The following is an 18639-nucleotide window of genomic DNA, read 5'->3' on the forward strand; positions in this document are numbered from 1 at the left end:
TCCTATCCTCTTTCCTGAGAGGTATCTGCCAATAGCCTTTACAGAGGTCCAGTGTGGAGATGAACTGGGCCTTCCCTATGCGTTCGATCATCTCATCGACACGCGGAAGGGGGTATGTGTCAAATGAGGATATCTTGTTGACTTCCCTGAAGTCAATGCAAAACCTGACGGACCCGTCAGGTTTGGGAACCAGGACGATCGGTGAGTTCCAATCGCTTGATGAGGGTTCTATTATGCCCATTTTCAGCATCTGTTCTATCTCTTGTTTTATGACAGTCCGACGGGCTTCAGGGACTCGATATGGCCTTTGTCTGACCACCTTCCCAGGTTCTGTGTGAACAGCGTGTTCGGTGATGGTCGTATGACCGGGTACCGAGGAAAACACCTGACGTAAGGGGTACAGATGTGTCATAAGGTCGTGACTTTGGTGGGATGGGAGCCCCGAATCTATACAGGCAGCAAAGGAGAGGGGCACCGGCTCCAAGGTGTTAGTGAGGACGGGACGTGGGCCTTCCCACTTTTTCAGCAGATTCACATGGAAGATCTGCTTGGTGGCTCGTGTTGGGTCCAGTTCCAACTCATAAGTGACAGGGGTTACCTGTCGAATTACGGAATATGGGCCTTGCCACCGCCCCAGGAGTTTATGGTCAGACGACGGCATCATTAACAGAACCAAGTCCCCCACGGAGAAGTTTCGGGTTTTTGTTCCCTTGTCGTATTGAACTTTTTGTTTGTTTTGGGCGTTCTCCAGGTTCTGGTGTACAATGTCTATCATTAGGGCCATATGGGATTTCAGGTTGGATATGTATTCCGGGAGGGGGCGAGTACGGTTGGGTTCCGCTTCCCAGGCTTCTTGAGCCATATCCAACAGGGTACATGGGGGTCGTCCATATAGTAGCTCATAAGGTGAATAGCCGGTACTGCTCTGGGTTTTGCACCGAATAGCAAACAACGCTAGGGGTAGCATATCCTCCCACCTTTTTGCTTCCAACCCCAACAGTTTCTTAAGTGTTTGTTTCAGCGTTGCGTTATAACGCTCCACCAGCCCATCGGTTTGAGGGTGGTATGCGGAGGTCCGGATCTGTTTGATCCCCAGTTGTGAGCAGACCTGTTTCATCAGGGCGGATACAAAAGGTGTGCCCTGATCGGTTAGAATCTCCCGGGGAAATCCTACCCGAGAGAACACTGAGATGAGGGCTTTAGCTATGTTCTGGGTAGTCGGTTGTCGCAGGGGTACCGCCTCCGGGAAACGAGTGGCATAGTCCACGAGGACTAGGGCATAGCGACAACCGCTACGAGAGGGTAACAAGGGGCCTATAATGTCCATCCCTACTCTGCTAAACGGGACATCAATGATAGGGAGAGGCAACAAGGGCACCCTAGGGGGTCGATATCTACTGTTTTTTTGGCATACCGGGCACTCCCTGCAGTATGTTTTCACTTGTTGGTGGACCCCGGGCCAGTAGAATCTTTCCAGAATGGTTTAGCTGTTTTTTTCGTCGCCAAAATGTCCGCCCAAGAGATGGCTATGGGCGAGAAACAGGACCTTGTCACGGAAAGGGCCGGGAATCAGTAGTTGAGGCTTTTGTTGTGCCCCTCCCTTACGGTACAACAACCCCTGTTTTTTGTAAAAGTAGGGACCTACGGTAAGTGGGTCTTCTTGCCCTAACGCCGTAGCCCATGCTTCCTGTAAAACGGGATCCTCTTGTTGAGCCGCTCGGAATTCTTGGTCTATCTGCCAGGGATGTTCGTCCGGGATAGCTGGGAAGACGTCTGCATAGTCTCTTTTCTCTTTTTTCTTCTGTGCTTTGGTTTTCGGGAGTTTGGGTTGGCTTATGGGCGAGGAGAGCCCCTGGGGAAAGGGGGCTTCTTCCCACCAAGTGTTTAGGGCATCAGTTGTGTCCTGGAGTAGACCGGGCAGACCGGGATAGTCGCTCCCCAAGATGGCTTCTTCTGGAAGGGAGGGAACGAGACCTACTGTGAGAGTGGTTCCCGGATCCTTGGGATGTTGGACCTGGACTTGGGTGGTCGGATATTTCTTCGTGTCGCCGTGAACACATTGAATGGCGACCATCCCTGAGGGGGGGTCGACAGGGCTCTGCATGACCTGGGGCCTGAGAACACTCTGTCTACACCCAGAGTCTGCCAGAGCGGTGAGGGTTTGTCCGTTTATTGTCACTGGACGATGGAACGAGGGCGGTCCGGTACTGGGAACGGAACAAACATAGTTACGGGCCATACCAATCTCCATGGGTTCTTCCTTGTGGGGGCACATTCGAGCGATATGTCCAAAACCCCCACAACCGTAACATTGAGGTCCCGGGTTGGTAGGGCGTAGGGGTATCGGGGAAGGCATCAGAGGGGTCAGTACGGGTCTTTTGGGTAGAAGAGGGCGGAGAGGTCTGTTCCCTGTCGCGGGCGGGTGTCTCTGGGGATGGTCCTCTTTGACTCGTAGGTTCTCTTGAGCCCGACTGTATGCGCTTGCTATTTCTACCGCTGTTTCCAGAGAGAGACGGGCATGCTGACGTACCCACCGTTGGGTGCTGGGATGGAGAGAGGACAAGAATTGTTCTAAATGTATTTTCTCTAATATCTCCTCTTTAGTGGCTGTCTCCGGTTTGAGCCACCGCGCGGTCAGGTCCTTGATCCGAAAGGATAAGGCTCGGGGAGTTTCCTGTGGTCGTTCCTTGACCTGTCGTAGCTTCACCCGGTAGGTCTCGGCATCAATGCCCAATCGTTCCAAAATACAGGTTTTGATGTCCGCATACGGAGTGGTGCCTTGTACGTTCGCTTGCTGATATGCTGCCTGTAATTCGCCAGTGAGTAAGGGCCCTAGGTAATGTCCCCAACGGTCTATAGGCCATGAGGCGGCCTGGGCTAACCGTTCAAAGTTTGTGAAGAAGAAATCCGGGTCTTGCCCCGGTACGAACTTTTGGAGGACCACCGAAGGTAGGGAGGCTGTTGGTCTCTGTTGCTCCAAAACCGTGGTCAGTTTACCCAGTGCCTGTTCGTGGGTGTTTCCCTGGCCTTTCAGGACGTCATGGAGCTGCCCTCGGTCGTCTTTGGCAGTTTTTAGGAAGCGCTCCATCAGGTTCCCAAGTTGTTCTTGGGAGGCAGCCATCCTCTGCATTACGGCCTCCATGTCTCCAGTGGATCCCACTTCTGACACCACCTGTGGTCGTGGGGGTGTGGCGGGCTGGAATAACAGACGAGGAGGCCAGATATAGTGGGCTATAGTGCGTTTCTTTAATATACACAAGTTCCAATATAGGGTTGAGAGTCCCGGGAAATGGGGTGATGGTTCTCGTCTCGGTCGTCGCTGTCGCTGCTTCTGGTACGCTTCCCTCTCTTGGCGCTCTTCGGTGGTGGTAGACCGGGATAGGTGTTCCTCGGAGGACCGAAAGAGAAACAAACAGAGGAGCCGTCAGTCCTGCAGGGACTCTGCGGAAGATACCGTCCCCCGAGACCCACAATGTGATGAAGAGGATACGGACCGTGAGGGGGGGGGAACAGAAACGGGTCGAGGAGGGAAAGGGCAAGACTTAGTGCTGGAAGGGGTGCTCTGAAAGGGTTCAGAGAAAACAGGACTTATATAGTGTAAACAGTGCTATATAGTATTTACAAGGTGGTTGGGCGTGACTGTAGAAGTGAGGGAGTCTATATACAAGGGGGCTTATGGTTTTACACAGCGTAACTACTGAGCTAGAATATGGGGGAAGGTACTCACTCGCTCCGCCGTAACTCTCCTTTGAGTTACGGCCGCTCTTCAGCTACCTCCGGAGGACTCCACCAGTCTTCCGACCATTCCTCGAGGTCTCCACTTCCGTCTTCTCCTTCCTCCGTATCGCCAGTCGAGAGTTCCTGCCACGATCTTCCGACGCCTTCCTTCGTCTCAATTCCGCCTTTTCTGTGGTCGTCCACCTGGGAGGGGGAGGGACTTCCGGGGTACCGGTCGAATCCTTCCGGTCTGTCGTCACATCGGATTGGACCCTGTAAGAGAGAGAAGGGCGGGGTTTTCGTTGTCACGGAGTCTCTGGAGATCATGTTGTTGGGCGTGTCCGGGAAGGGAGAACTCCGTAAAGGAGGTAATCCGGGTGGTACACGGGAGGGTTTGGGGTTCGGAGAAAAGGGTCCCTCACATCACTCTACTACTCACTCTCTACTACTCTCTACTACTCTCTCTCTGCTACTCACTCTCTACTACTCACTCTCTACTACTCACTCTCTACTACTCACTCTCTAAAACCCTCTACTACTCACTCTCTAGTACTCTCTACTACTCACTCTACTACTCACTCTCTACTTATCTCTACTACTCACTCTCTACTACTCACTCTCTACTACTCACTCTACTACTCTCTACTACACACTCTCTGCTACTCTCTCTACTACTTTCTACTACACTCTACTACTCTCTACTACTCTCTCTCTACTCTCTATTACTCACTCTCCACTCTCTACCTCACTCTACCTCTCTCTCTACTACTCTCTGCCTCTACCTCTCTACCGCTACACCTCTACCTCTACACCTCTACCTCTCTACCTCTCTACCTCTCTCTACACGCACACATATGCACACATATATATGCATATGCATTTATATATGCGCTAAACTCCAAATCACTGCAAAGCTTCTGGCGTTGAACACCAATGGAGGACGGACCACAGGTACGTGCAAAATCAGTTTATTGTCCTTTCCCCTTGCACCCTCGCACTCGCCTGACGCGTTTCGATCCTCTAGGGATCTTGATCACATATATAATCTGCATATCTATATAAATACAAATATAAATGCATGCATACATATACATATACATATATGCATACATATGCATATTATGTAGATGAAAGTTTGAAAAAAACGAATAAAAGCAAAGCTAAAAAGCCACCTAATTACAAACAGAATTGCTTTAACTTAAACGAGGGCAAGACCTATTGCATTTTCAATGCTTGTTTACTTTGGTTCCATCAAGAAGGCATTCAGATGTGTCACACATTTGCCATAAATTCTGAATGGTAGCACTCTAGTTGCTCATTAGATCACTATAGTAAAGCTACTACTCACCAGGGAAGTCTGCTGCTGGTATTCAAAGTGCATGTTTCAGTCTGCATGTCAGAATTGTTTTATGAAATAGATGAGGATTTGAGAAGTCAAAATGTGCCCTAATTTTTCTTTCTGCAGCACTAATCATAATTTCTATGGCAAAATGAACCCCCTCATTTTGTTCCTTTGCAAATTAAATGTTTTAAGTGTTACCACTTTATTCCAATCAAGATGGCTTCAGGTGTGCCATACTTTTGTAATAAGTAAGACTGTTAGCGCTCTAGTTGTTCTTGAGAATACTCTGGGACATTCTGTCATTGGGCTATACTTGGGCTATATCTGGGTGATATTTGTGCTACATTTGGGTTCTTTTGTCTCTGGTGGCCATCTTGGGAGACTTATTTGTTATGAAGTTTCCTCATTTCCTCATTTACTACAGTCTCCTCAGTAGGAATACTTTCAGTTTTTTACTTTGATTCCATCAAGAAGGCATTAAGATGTGTCACACATTTGCCATAAATTCTGAATGTTAGCACTCTAGTTGCTCATTAGATCACTGTAGTAAAGCTACTGCTCACCAGGGAAGTCTGCTGCTGGTATTCAAAGTGCATGTTTTAGTCTGCATGTCAGAATTGTTTTATGAAATAGATGAGGATTTGAGAAGTCAAAATGTGCCCTAAGTTTTCTTTCTGCAGCACTAATCATTCTTTCTATGGCAAAATGAACCCCCTCATTTTGTTCCTTTTTTAATTAAATGTGTTAAGAGTTACCACTTTATTCCAATCAAGATGGCTTCAGGTGTGCCATACGTTTGTCATAAGTAGGACTGGTACCGCTCTAGTTGTTCTTTAGAACACTCTGGGAAGCTGCAGTAGAACACAAAGGAATCAACTGACAGTCTCTGCCCTTGTTGGATGTACATGTTTTACTGAGAATGTCAGACTTCATTCTCACATGACTGAGAAAGATAATGGGAATTTACAGAAAATATGCTCTCAGGTTAGCTTATAGATCACCTTCCAAACCTCTGTGGGAAAAGCATGAGAAAATATTTTTCTCTCAAACATGATTCATGATATCCCAGCAGAAGGCTTTTTCACATGGTAAAATCACCTTAGAACACACCAGAATTCCTAAAATGAGTATGATACCATCAACAAATGATTTATAATGTAACTAAAGTCTTAAAACCTTCTATTAACTGCAATGCTTTTTAATGAGGTGCTATCATGTATATTGGTCCCAAGATGGCTGCCAACACTTCATGGATGAAGTGCTGACAGCCAATCAGATCTCACGATGAGATGTGTGGTTAGGCTCCATCCAGATATATATGTGATTTTGATTTTCTCAGGAACTACTGAACAGATTGACACCATTTAAACAAAAGGCACGAGTCTGAACTGAGGACTACCTCTTTGCCAAGTTTGGTGTAATTCCGTTCAGCAGTTCGGGCTGTAGCTGCGGTTAAATGTCCTATGGGAAACTGCATGGGGAAAACACGTTTTGGGACCCTCCTTTTTTCTCGGCCCCCGCTACACGAATCATCCCGAGACTTTCAGGATACGAGCGGACCGGAGCTGGCCAAAAGTTTTGACAATTTCGCGAAGATTCGTCAATCGGCGCCAAAGTTATTGGGAATAGAATGTTGCGGATTGCCTATGGAAAATAGGTCCTAACTATAACTACCTACTGGCGACCGCCAGTAGGTAATATATATATATATATATACATATATATATTCAAATGAGAGTTTCCGCCCAACACCGCATGCCTGCCAATACGTGTTGGTGCCTGCCATGGCGGCGGTCAACCACAAATTATCCAAAACTGAATCAAACCAAAAGGAATGAGGTGGTACACTGTCCAGTGTGCCACCTCATTCCTTTTGGTGTGATTCAGTGTTGAATATATATCTATTTATATATATTCACTGGAAAAAAAAGGTTTCAGGAACGTTATAGTTAGTTGGACATTTCACTCGTACAGAACCAGAGAAATTCAGCCGTTATAGTTAGTTCAGCTAACTATAACTTATGCTCCCGCAATGCACCTGCAATTCCATGCCCCTTTGTACACCACTCTACAAACGTGGCTTCTGGCGCACTGCTGCTTGGAGGATAAAGTCCACTTGTGTCATGAGGTCCTTAGAACACAAGATGACCTCATCACCCCACCAGCAGTGTGCCAGAAGCCGGGTTTGCAGAGTGGTGTCAAAAGGGGCATGGCCTCAAACCACCTCTGCAACATAGCTCTGTGGCGTTTACTGGAGGTACCTGGTGGGCTAGTTGGTCCCCAGGGACCCTCAGGATTCAAGGGGACTTAATACCCCAAGTTACAACATGCCTGGGGGCGTGTTTGCACGCTTGTGATATCAGGCCCCGCACCCTCCCTTACCACTGTGCAAACGCACCCCCCTGGCGTGTTGTAACTTGAGGGATTAAGTCCCCTTGAATCCTGAGGGTCCCTGGGGGCCAACTAGCCCACCAGGTACCTCCAGTAAGCGCCAGAAGCCGCGTTTGCAGAGTGGTGTACAAAGATCCTTGTGGGACCCCCTGAGCAGGCCTAGGGGGTCAGGGTGTTTCTACCCTGCCCCCTTTTCTTCTTTTTTACCCTCTTTTTCACTGTTTTCTTGTGACTCGGTTCTACCAAGTCACAAAATGGCTGCCAACACTTGGAGTGTTGGCAGCCAATCAGAGTGAAGCTCGTGCCCCGGAGGGTGCACGAACCCTCCTTGGTGCTCAGATATCGAAACTTTTCTTTTTCTAATTTCTCAGGAACTACTGAACGGATTTACATCATTTGAAAAAAAGGTTTCTTTCTGAAGTAAGGGCTACCTTTTTGCCAAATTTGGTGTAATTCCGTTCAGCATTCGGGCTATAGCCTGTTCTAATTTTTCCTATGGAAATTAACATGGGGAAAACGTGTTTTGGGACCCCCCTTTTTTCTCGGCCCCCGCTTGACGAATCAACCCAAAACTTTCAAGACAGTAGCTGACCTGAGCGGGGCATTAGTTTTGAAAATTTCACGAAGATTCGTCAAACGACGCCAATGATAAAAGAAAAAATGCTTTTTGAATAGAAACGAGACCCTAACTATAACTATCTACTGGCGACCGCCAGTAGGCAATATATTTATATATATATATATATATATATATATATATATATATATATATATATATGTGTGTGTGTGTATGTGAAAACAGCTTACCCTGCTGTTTGCTAGCTACATCCACCAATCGGGCCATTGCACGGCAGCGGGTGCAGAACCCGCATTGAAGGGATAATCACACCGGTAATTTTATTGCACTGGCTGCGCGTTTGACCTGAAAGGTTTTGTCAAAGCCAAACATATATACACACACACACACATACACAACACAAGGTATATTTTATTAATTATTAGTACCTTTCAATTGTAATAATGTTCTAAATAATTTTGTAAGTTAAAATGTGTAGATAAAAAAATAAAATATGCACATACATTTTAACTATGAATTAATGTTAACATTTAAAAAATATTTAATTCAATATATGGGATATAGTTTAAACTTTTTGGAAGTCTTTTTAGATTTAGAGATACACTTTTTTATTTAAAAAAGGTATGTGTGTATTTTGGGGGTACAACTTGGTTTTATTAGGTGGTAAGGAGATTTTAGGGTTCAGAGATGGGTAGTGGTGAGGGATAGTTAGGGCTTTTTATGGTAGAGTTTAGGGTTGTAAAGTTGTTTTAAGGTTCAGGGATAAATAGTGTTTAGGGGTAATAATATATATAGTGGGGCTAGAAATAATACCTAAAGTTACCTGTGAAGTAATGACACTCCCAATGTAATATTTCCCAATAAAAAGGTACCAACCATGATGTAATGATTCCTGGTGTAAATGTTTGCAAAATGTACAACTGATACTCATAACAGCTGATCCCATGGCACCATCTCAGCAAGCATCCTGCGTTTTGTTCACCACACAACATGCTCATACAACTGGCTCTCCTAGACGGATCTCTTCCTGAGGCACAGAGGATACTAGCATAAATTCCACTGTCTTTGCCCCATCATACCTTATCCCCTGGCATTCCTTCTTCTCAGGCTACTTAGTCTTTAATACTTACTTTCAGGTTCTTTCCCTTTCCACGCAACTGATCCTTCCTCTCTTCAACACTCTTCCTATTACTTTCTCTACTCACACTTCTATGATTTACCTATTTGACCAGAATTGGCTTTGTTACTCTGTAGCCAAAAGTGGCTATGGTAAAGTGGCTTTGTGACCTCAGTAACCACCAGGATGAGATCCAATTGCCTCAAATCTAAAACAAACAAAACTGAAGTGGTTCATCAGAAGGAAAACGTCTGCTATGAACTCTACCTGTTGGCTAGCAGACCTCAACCACACACTTATCCCCACTACCCACACCAGAAATATAGGAATAATATTGGATGACAAGCTTGACATGATAACCCAAGTAAACACGGTGACCTCCACCTGCTTCTACAATCTGAGGATGCTGCAACAGATCTTCAAGTGGCTACTAGAGAACACCAGGAAAATGGTTACACAGGCCCGGATTACCAGCAAACTGGACTATGGCAATGCACTCTATGCGGTAATTACCAAGAAGCTCCTGACTGCAAACCATCCAAAATGCAGCAGAAAGATTAATCTTCAACCTACTTTGTTGCATTTTATCCCACACCTCAGGGACCTTCACTGGATCCCGAGACACAAACGTACTCAGTTCAAACCCCTCACACACACATACAAAGCACTGCACAACACTGGCCCAGCCTACCTTATTAGCCGCATACACTGCCACCTACCTCCAAGGCACCTCTGCTCCGCTGGACTCTCACTAGCACACAAACACCACACCAGTGGAGAAGTGTGGCTCAATGATTAGAGCGGCAGACCCTGATGCAGAAGTCTAGCCCGGGACCAGGGTTCGATTCCCCCCCTCGGTGGGTCTTGGGCTCAAAAATTCCACGGACATGATAATTCTCGCCTCGGTGCCTATTCCATTCATGGAGTCCCACTCTGCAACTCTGGGCAATAGCTTGCTTAATCTCCACAACGGCCCCCACAACGCTAAGGATGCCTGGCCTCCACCTTGGGGGTGCCCAGGAGTGGACGCCTCACAGGGAAAGCCAGGATGGGTTCCACAGCGGTATTCGTACAAGCGCCTTGAGACCCTTGCGGGTGAGTAGTGCGCTATACAAGTATCAATTTACAATTTACAATTCTCACACCCAAAGCCAGGTGCCATGGCTTCTCTTACATCTCCCACTAAGCGTGGATGACCTCCCATAAGAGCCTTCTCATCTCTTCTTGAGTTCAGTAAGAAGGTTCAGTGAGAAGCTGAAGACCTGCCTCTTCAAATACATGCACCAGGGAAACAGCTGCCTACCCACCTGCAAAGCGCCTGGATACCCTCACGGGTGTTTAGCGTGCTATACAAATAAACATAACATAACATGTTACTGCTTTCTTAGTGACCCCTGCTTCTGCTCTGCTGCCTCCACTCAGCTGATCTGCAGAGATTGTTGCGACCTTCGTACTCAGAAGGTTGCACTACTTGAAGTTGTAGGAAAACATCAGCAATATATTCACGTTCGGTAACCGATTAGCTGTACATTCACCAGGTACCATCTGGGTGTATTACATGGTCCACTACTTGATAAAAAAAATATATATTACCTGTCTAGAGCAGAAGAATTTATTTAGTACCATTCCAAGCCCACTCCATTTTCCTGAAATAGAAACTGTTTGTTCCATTAGTCCCTTGTAAGGTTTACCTGTGAATATCAGCCCTCTAGTCACTGCCGAAGCACCGGAGCATTCTCATGAATGTCTGCTTCAGCTTGGAGTTCCCCCACACCAGGGTGAAGGACTGTGCAGGAGTATAGGACACTAACACAAGTGTGTTCAGCAAGTTCCAGTTTTTGTTTTCAGGATTCCAAGCCATTATGAGAATATTTGCAACGTGGAAACAAATGTACAGGAGGAGGAGACAACTCATGGTCTTTACCGCACCACTAAGCACTTGTAGTTGGGGTTGGCTTGAATCTATGGTGTTCTGTTTCATTTGCTTGATGTGTTTCCAGAGGGATACAACAGTCAGTGTTATAGAAAGGACTACAAGCAGGAGAGGAAGACCGGCACCCAGGACACAGATGACCACAGTGTACCTAAGTGTCCAATCAACATCCCAAACTTCTTCAATATCAAATGTCTCATTTTGAGGAAGGTACAAATAACATTCCCAGTACACAGGCACACTGGCAAGTACAGATATGAGCACTGATGTCATTATCATCCATGGGACCAACCTGGGCAGCTTCATCGTTATCTGCTTAAAGAGAGACTGGTTGAGTTTTACAATTTTGAAACAGTAGAAGATACAGAGGCAGGCAATGAGCCAGGAGCTGGAGGTCAGAGTCAGGTAATAGCACATGTTAGCAATGCGATAGTTATTACCACTGTAGTAGAATTCTGCTGCATACGAAGAAAGAAGAACTTCCAAATATAGAGTCATTATGTAGACCACGTTGGATAGCCCCAGCGAGACCAGGATGAGATTGCATGCATTCAACGTTCGGCTCTTTGCCCAGTCCAGAAAAAGAACTGTCATTATAAAGACATTGATGAAAACCCCATATACCGACTCCATTCCTTCAAGGATGGTAATAGCTATTCCCAGGTAGCGCATGGTGAACATCTTCTCATTCACTTAGAGTGTGATCGAAGGTACCCAGGACTGGGCTCAAGGAGTCTTGTCTGCGCAGATCCAGTCTTGTCTACGTATAGATGAAGAGCATGACCTATGTTTAGCTTTTGTTTCAATAAGTGGTATTCTTAGAGAGGCTATTTTCATAATCCTCTAGGTTGTTTTCACAAGAATGCAAATGTCAAAAGTTATCAATTACCCCGTTGATGCAAAATAGGATTATTCAACAGATGCTGCTGTTGGTGATGGGAGGAGCTCAGAGATGTTCAGGGTGCATTTCTTTGAAATTGATACTATGGAAAACATCAAATTTAAAACTTGTAAGGGGTCTGCATAGCTTGTGGAAATCTACATCCTTTTCAGAAGTAGGATTAGTCTGCTACTCGGAAGGGCTGACTAGAAGATGTATTGTTTACGTTTCTGCATGAATGACTCAGATTTCCTCTTGCAAAAACTAAACTGCATGTTTTTTGTATTGATGATTATCCAAACTTTAGCTGCCCTTTCGGCGAATTGTAAATAATCTCATTCTTCATTAGCGAGCATTAAATAAAATGATGAACAAACATTCATATATAGTAAATTCCTTTCTGCCACATTCCTAAAAGAAATGGAGTCACTGAGACACCGAAGAGACTATGCACAGGATGGCAAAGAAAGAAGACCACAAGACCAACAACTAAATGGAATGTCACATTATCACATTTTCAGTCATATTGCCATTATTCAAATACCTCTTTCCTCCAGGCTTGAAAATGACTCACAGGAACAGAGACTCTTCTTTGCCCTGGGGTACTCTGATGGGCCGACCTGCCCGGAAATACCCGATACACTGTATTCTTTCTACTAGAGCCAGAATATGTGCTAAATTATGTATCCAAGTAGCTAAATCATCAGAGCTGTAATATACCGGCTGCTAAACCACAACACCACTTTCCTGTATGAAATCTTTAGACTTGTCTAAAACCTGAGACCAGCAGCCAAGAACATCCTGACTATGGGGGACTTCAACTTGTAAGTGAACAGATCTGACAAGAAGTAGGTTATCAATAAATGATCCATGGATGGAGGACGTAGGTTATCAACAAATGATCATTGAATATTCGTTTTTGGGGTAGAGGTGGTGGCGTTGCTGGCCACATGCTCAGTGGCCAGCAGTGCCACCACCTCTACCTCCAATAACTAATATTCAAGGATCATTTGTTGAAAATCTACTTCTTCCATCCATGGATCATTAGTTGAGAACCTACTTCTTCCATTCATGTATCATTCGTTGAAAACCTATTTCTTCCATCCATTGATACCCTACTTCTTCCGTCCATTGATCATTCATTGATAACCTACTTCTTCCATCCATTGATCATTCATTGATAACCTGGTTCTTCCACCCATGTTCATTCATTGATACCCTACTTATTCAATCCATTGATCGTTCATTGATACCCTACTTCTTCCATCCATGTTCATTCGTTGATAACCTACTTCTTCCATCCATTGGTCATTCATTGATACCCTACTTCTTCTAAATTATGCACCACTCTACCCCTTCCGAATAGGTAAAGGCAAAATGTATTAAAGCAGGCAATGTCTGTATTACATGAGGTCAAATTCGCCATTTTGGAGTCAATCAGCTGGGACCTCTGGACTTTAGCTTGCAACTCCTGGGATATTGCTGCGATCCCTGGCTTGGTTTGCTGTCCTGCAATGGCAGCAGTTTGTGAGCTTAAATTACTCTTTTGTTTTTATTCCATGCACGATGGGAGACGGCGCTGTCCTCAGGTGACAGACAGTCAGAGGGTGATGTGCGACTCCTCCAAGTGGCACAAAATGAATTAATAATAATGCAGTAAAATGTTCAAGGAACTAGAGCAATATAAATAAATAAATCCAGGATTTGTAAAGCGTGGCAAATTAGATGTATCAGTCATTTACACATAAAGCACGCAGAAAAACTACATCCACATATCACGTCATCTATATTTTACACACTCCAGTCACTACACTTTCTTTCCTTTGGGACACTGTTGGAAGGCGTTCTCCAGGGGGCTTCGGAATACGTTCCTGACCACCCGTTGACCCACCTCTCCTAGAGTTAGGCCGAGCAAGGGCGGGGAGGCCCTTCCTGGAAGGGTCTCGTACCTAGGATCGCACACACTGCGCTTGCACTCTCTGACAGAGGGACACCACACAGTAGTTCTTCGAAAGACAGTATACTTTATCGTAGACGTAAGGGATCTTTATGATCCAAAATGCAGGTATGGAAACAGTGCCACAATCAGCGGCGATCTCGTGATGGGGGTATGGGGGTAGCGGGACAGTCTTTGAGTCAGTGTCTCTGCGGAGTATCCTGCGCACAGCTCTCAATCCTCGAGCTGGGGGGATGTTGCTTCTCTCGGCAATCTATGCCGATTCCCTTGGAGGAGAGTGCCGCGAGTCACTCAGCAGGCACAGGTGGTTCGGAGTTCGGGGAGCCGAGACAGCGTCAGCAGGGCTCCGATGGTTCAGAGTTCGGGGAGCCGCGACAGTGTCAGCAGGGCTCAGATGGTTCAGAGTTCGGGGAGCCGCGACAGTGTCAGCAGGGTTCGGATGGTTCAGAGTTCGGGGAGCCGCGATAGCGTCAGCAGGGCTCTGATGGTTCAGAGTTCGGGGAGCCGCGACAGCGTCAGCAGGGCTCAGATGGTTCAGAGTTCGGGTAGCGTTCTTCGGTTCGGGGAGCGATCGAGCCGCGACCAGGTCAGCAGGCTCTCGTCAGTCCAGGTCTTCTCTGCCCCCCGTCCCTTCAGCACCCCTTGTTATACTCCCCCTCCTCTTTGAAGTCCGGAGTCCTCGCCGAGAGGGGTCTTGGTGCCCGGGGGCGGTGTGTCGGGACTTCCTGTCGCTCGGCCCCTTTGATCTGTTCCGGTGGGTCTGGGAGGGACTCCAGACACCCAGCAGGCGAGGCGCCCGTTCACTGGGGGCCTGGTGGCCGATTGAAACCTTCCTTTGGGAAGAGACCAGAGGTGTGAAAGGGACGGCGCCTCCCGGTCTGGCTTGGGGGGGTTTCTCTCTCCCTTGGCCGGGCATGCTTGTTGGGGTCTGGCCGGCCATCGGGATGTTGGGCCAGGGTGGCCGGAAGTCTGTGACATCGGGGATCGGTGCGGTTGCAGGGTGGCTTGCTGGTCGGGAGGGCCCACACCACGAGGCCGGTTTCACACGTGCCCCCCCCCCCCAGCTGAAAGGCGGGGAGAACTACCCATCCACTTGGGGATTCTCCTCGCTGAAGCGGAAGAATCGGGATAGGCCGTCCGCGTTGGCGTGGTCCGTCCCGGGGCGATGCTCCACAGTGAAATCCATCCCCTGGAGGGAGATTGACCAGCGTAGTAGCTTGGGGTTTTCTCCTCGCATCTGCATTAACCACCGCAAGGGTCGGTGATCTGTTTGAACTCGGAAGTGTGTTCCGAACAAGTAGGGCCGTAGCTTTTTAAGGGCCCAGACTACTGCGAAGGTCTCTCTTTCAATGGTGCTCCACCGCTGTTCTCGAGGTAGCAACCTTCGGCTGATGAAGGCTATGGGCTGATCTACGCCTTTGTCGTTGAACTGTGAGAGGACTGCCCCGATGCCGTATTCCGAGGCGTCCGTCTGGACCACAAACTCCTGAGAGTAGTCGGGGGCCTTGAGTATCGGAGCAGTACATATAGCGGCTTTCAAGGTGTCGATCGCTTTTTGGCACGGGGGAGTCCATTGTATTTTCTTCTGGTGTTTCTTGGAGGTTAGCTCTGTGAGGGGGCCTGCGATGCTGCCATAGTTCTTAATAAACCTCCGGTAGTAACCGGTGAGGCCCAGGAAGGCCCGGACTTCCGTTTGGGTCGTTGGGGGTTCCCAGGACAGGATGGCGTCGATCTTCGGCTGGAGGGGGGCGACCTGCCCGCTTCCCACCTGGTGCCCCAGATAGATTACGGATCCTTGTCCAATTTGACATTTGCTGGCTTTGATGGTGATGCCGGCCTGGCTCAGAGCCAGCAGTACTTGTCGGAGGTGCTGGAGGTGCTCGGTCCATTGGGAGCTGAATACTGCTATATCGTCGAGGTACGCTGCGCTGAACCCCTCTAGTCCGGACAGGACCCTGTTCACCAGTCGCTGGAAGGTGGCCGGGGCATTCTTCATTCCAAACGGCATCACCCTAAAGCGGTAGTGCACATCCGGGGTGGAGAAGGCGGAGCGCTCCTTGGCTCCCTCAGTGAGTGCAATCTGCCAGTATCCGCAGGTTAGGTCGAAGGTGCTGAGGTAGCGAGCGGCCCCGAGGCGGTCGATGAGCTCGTCGGCGCGGGGGATAGGGTGAGCGTCCGCTCGGGTGACCGCATTGAGTCCTCGGTAGTCCACACAGAATCTCAGCTCGGGGGCGACACCGGGGGCAGCCGCTTTCGGGACCAGGACTACCGGGCTGGCCCAGGGGGCTGTCGGAGGGTTCAATCACCCGAGGGCCAACATCTTAGCTACCTCGGTCTGGATGCAGGTTCGGACCCGATCAGGGACCCGGTAGGCTCGGTGTCTCACTGGCGGGCTGTTGCCGGTGTCTACGTCGTGGACACACCAGTCGGTGACCCCAGGGGTTAGGGAGAAGAGGTCCGTGAACTGCCTTAGTAGCCGGCGGCAGTCGTCGGACTGTTGGGAGGTGAGAGTGGTTGACAGTCTCACCCCCTCCACGGAGCCATCGGTTTCTTCAGTCCCATCATCGGTGGCCAGGAGCAAACTCAACTCCGTCCTCACAAAGTGGGGTTTGAGGCGGTTCACGTGGAGGACCGGGAGGGGGTTCCGCGGGGACTGCACATCGACAAGATAGGTGACTTGGCTCTTCCGCTCGACCACCTTGAAGGGACCAGTCCATTTGTCTTGGAGGGCGCAGGGTTTCACCGGGGCCATGACCCAGACTTTTTGGCCCGGCTGAAACTCGACCAGCGTGGCATTCTGGTCATACCAGCGCTTCATCTCTTCCTGGCTAGCCTCGAGGTTTGTCTCTGTGAGTTCTCGGAATCTCCGGGTCTGGTTGCGGAGCGCCAGGATGTATCGGAACACATCAGGAGGGGTCCCCCGGAGAGTTGTTTCCCAACCCTCCTTGACCAGGCTCAGGGGTCCCCGGACGGGGTGTTCGTACAGTAGTTCGAACGGGCTGAACCCCAGAGATTTTTGGGGAACCTCTCGGTAGGCGAACAGGAGGCAAGGGAGGAGGACGTCCCATCTCCGGCGTAGGAGTTCTTCGAGGCCCATGATCATTCCTTTCAGGGTCCTGATAAATCGCTCGACTAGACCATTCCCTTGGGGGTGGTATGGGGTGGTGAACTTGTATGATACCCCGCACTGCTGCCATAGGGACCTCATGTATTTGGAGATAAAGTTCGTTCCACGATCACTCACGACTTTGCGAGGGAACCCCACGCGGGAGAAGATCCCCATCAAGGCCCGGCCTACCATGGGGGCCATCACGGTGCGGAGGGGAATGGCTTCGGGGTAGCGGGTGGCATGGTCCACCAGGACGAGGATGAACCGGTGGCCCTGGGCGGTCTTGGGATCCAGGGGTCCCACGATGTCGATTCCCACCCGCTCAAAAGGGGTACTAACAACGGGGAAGGGTTGTAGCGGAGCCTTGCGCTTCCCCCCACTCTTTTTCCGCGGGCCTGGCACATGAGGCATGACTTGCAGTGGGCCTCCACATTCGCTCGCATCTTGGGCCAATAGAAGTGGGTAACGAGTCGCTGGTAGGTCTTATCTTGGCCTAAGTGTCCTGCCAAGGGTACATCATGGGCCAGGCCCAGGAGGAGACTTCGGAAGCGCAGGGGTACCACCAGTACTCGGGTCGATCCCAACTCGGCCGAATTCTGTTCGCTGTACAGGAGGCTGTTTTCCCAGTATACCCAGTGGGTTCCGGACTGGTCGCCTGCTGCTTGGGCTTCAGCCTGTTGTCGGGGTCCAATGAGGGAAGGGCAGATGGCTTGTTCCTGGCAGAATTCTTCTTGGTAGGGACCTCCCTCCCCGTGCCACTGGGCCATCTCGGGCAGGTCCCCGAGCTCGGTCAGTGGTTCGGTACCTGGATTCACCGACCCGTCATCGGGAAGGGTTGCTTCTTCCGGAAGAGGGTCGTCGGGCTCGGGTAGGGCGTCCCGGACCTCGGGGATGGCGACTGCGTTCAGCGGGATGGCCTCACCTCCCTCGGAGGAAGGCAATCTGAGAGTCATAGAGCGCGTGGTGGCGCATACCCATTCGGATAGGCCCATCATTTCTAGATGGGCTCTTCGTTCCACTTGTCCCCACGGGGAACTCTCAAGGTCGTTGCCCAGGAGGCAGTCTACGGGCTGGGAGTTTCGGACTGCCACCCTCAACTTGCCGATGACTCCCCCCCATTCGAAGGGGACCAGGACCATCCGGCATAGGCTCTCGGAATTGTCCGACGATATAACTGGACAAAAGGCGTCGGGCAGGATCTGGTCTTCGGAGACCAGGTGGCAGTGGACCGCTGTGACACTCGCCCCAGTGTCGCGGAGGCCCTCAACGCGGTGACCGTTGACCGTCACCTGCTGTCGGTACTTCTTCGTGTTGGCGGGCAGGGGTGTTCCGGGGACCATCTCTCGGTCCCCTAGGGAGACCAGGGCCATGGCGGCTGGCTCCCATTCTTCGGAGTCTTCCATCTCTTCTCCTAGGGCTACAGAGGCCATTTGTCGAGCCGGAGGGGTTGTCGTGGCGGGTCGTTGGTACATGGGACACTGAGGGTCACTGGCATAGTGTCCGGTCTGTTGGCAGCGGAAACAGGTGATCCTAACTCGGGGTCTCGACCTCCCGGGTGGCCCGGTGCTGGCCGGAGGTGGGGCTGGAAAGTGCGGAGGTTGTCCTCTGGGGGGACT

The 18639-nt window shown here is 49.3% G+C and overlaps 1 protein-coding gene across 1 annotated transcript; it reads right to left on the minus strand.

Annotated features, from left to right (window-relative positions):
• Positions 1–10852: 10852 nt before the first annotated feature.
• Positions 10853–11749, minus strand: LOC146829481 (taste receptor type 2 member 40-like). The gene has a single exon (XM_085606505.1). It carries the CDS (start codon positions 11747–11749, stop codon positions 10853–10855), a length of 897 nt encoding a protein of 298 aa, XP_085462631.1.
• Between the last annotated feature and the right edge of the window lie 6890 nt (positions 11750–18639).

Source organism: Triturus cristatus, chromosome 5_2 (genome assembly GCF_964204655.1).
Source record: "Triturus cristatus chromosome 5_2, aTriCri1.1, whole genome shotgun sequence".
Lineage (NCBI taxonomy): Eukaryota > Metazoa > Chordata > Amphibia > Caudata > Salamandridae > Triturus > Triturus cristatus.

What these genes read in the sequence shown, in the direction of transcription:
- LOC146829481 (XM_085606505.1), bottom strand. Translation starts at nt 11,749, where the DNA reads ATGCGCTACCTGGGAATAGCTATTACCATCCTTGAAGGAATGGAGTCG.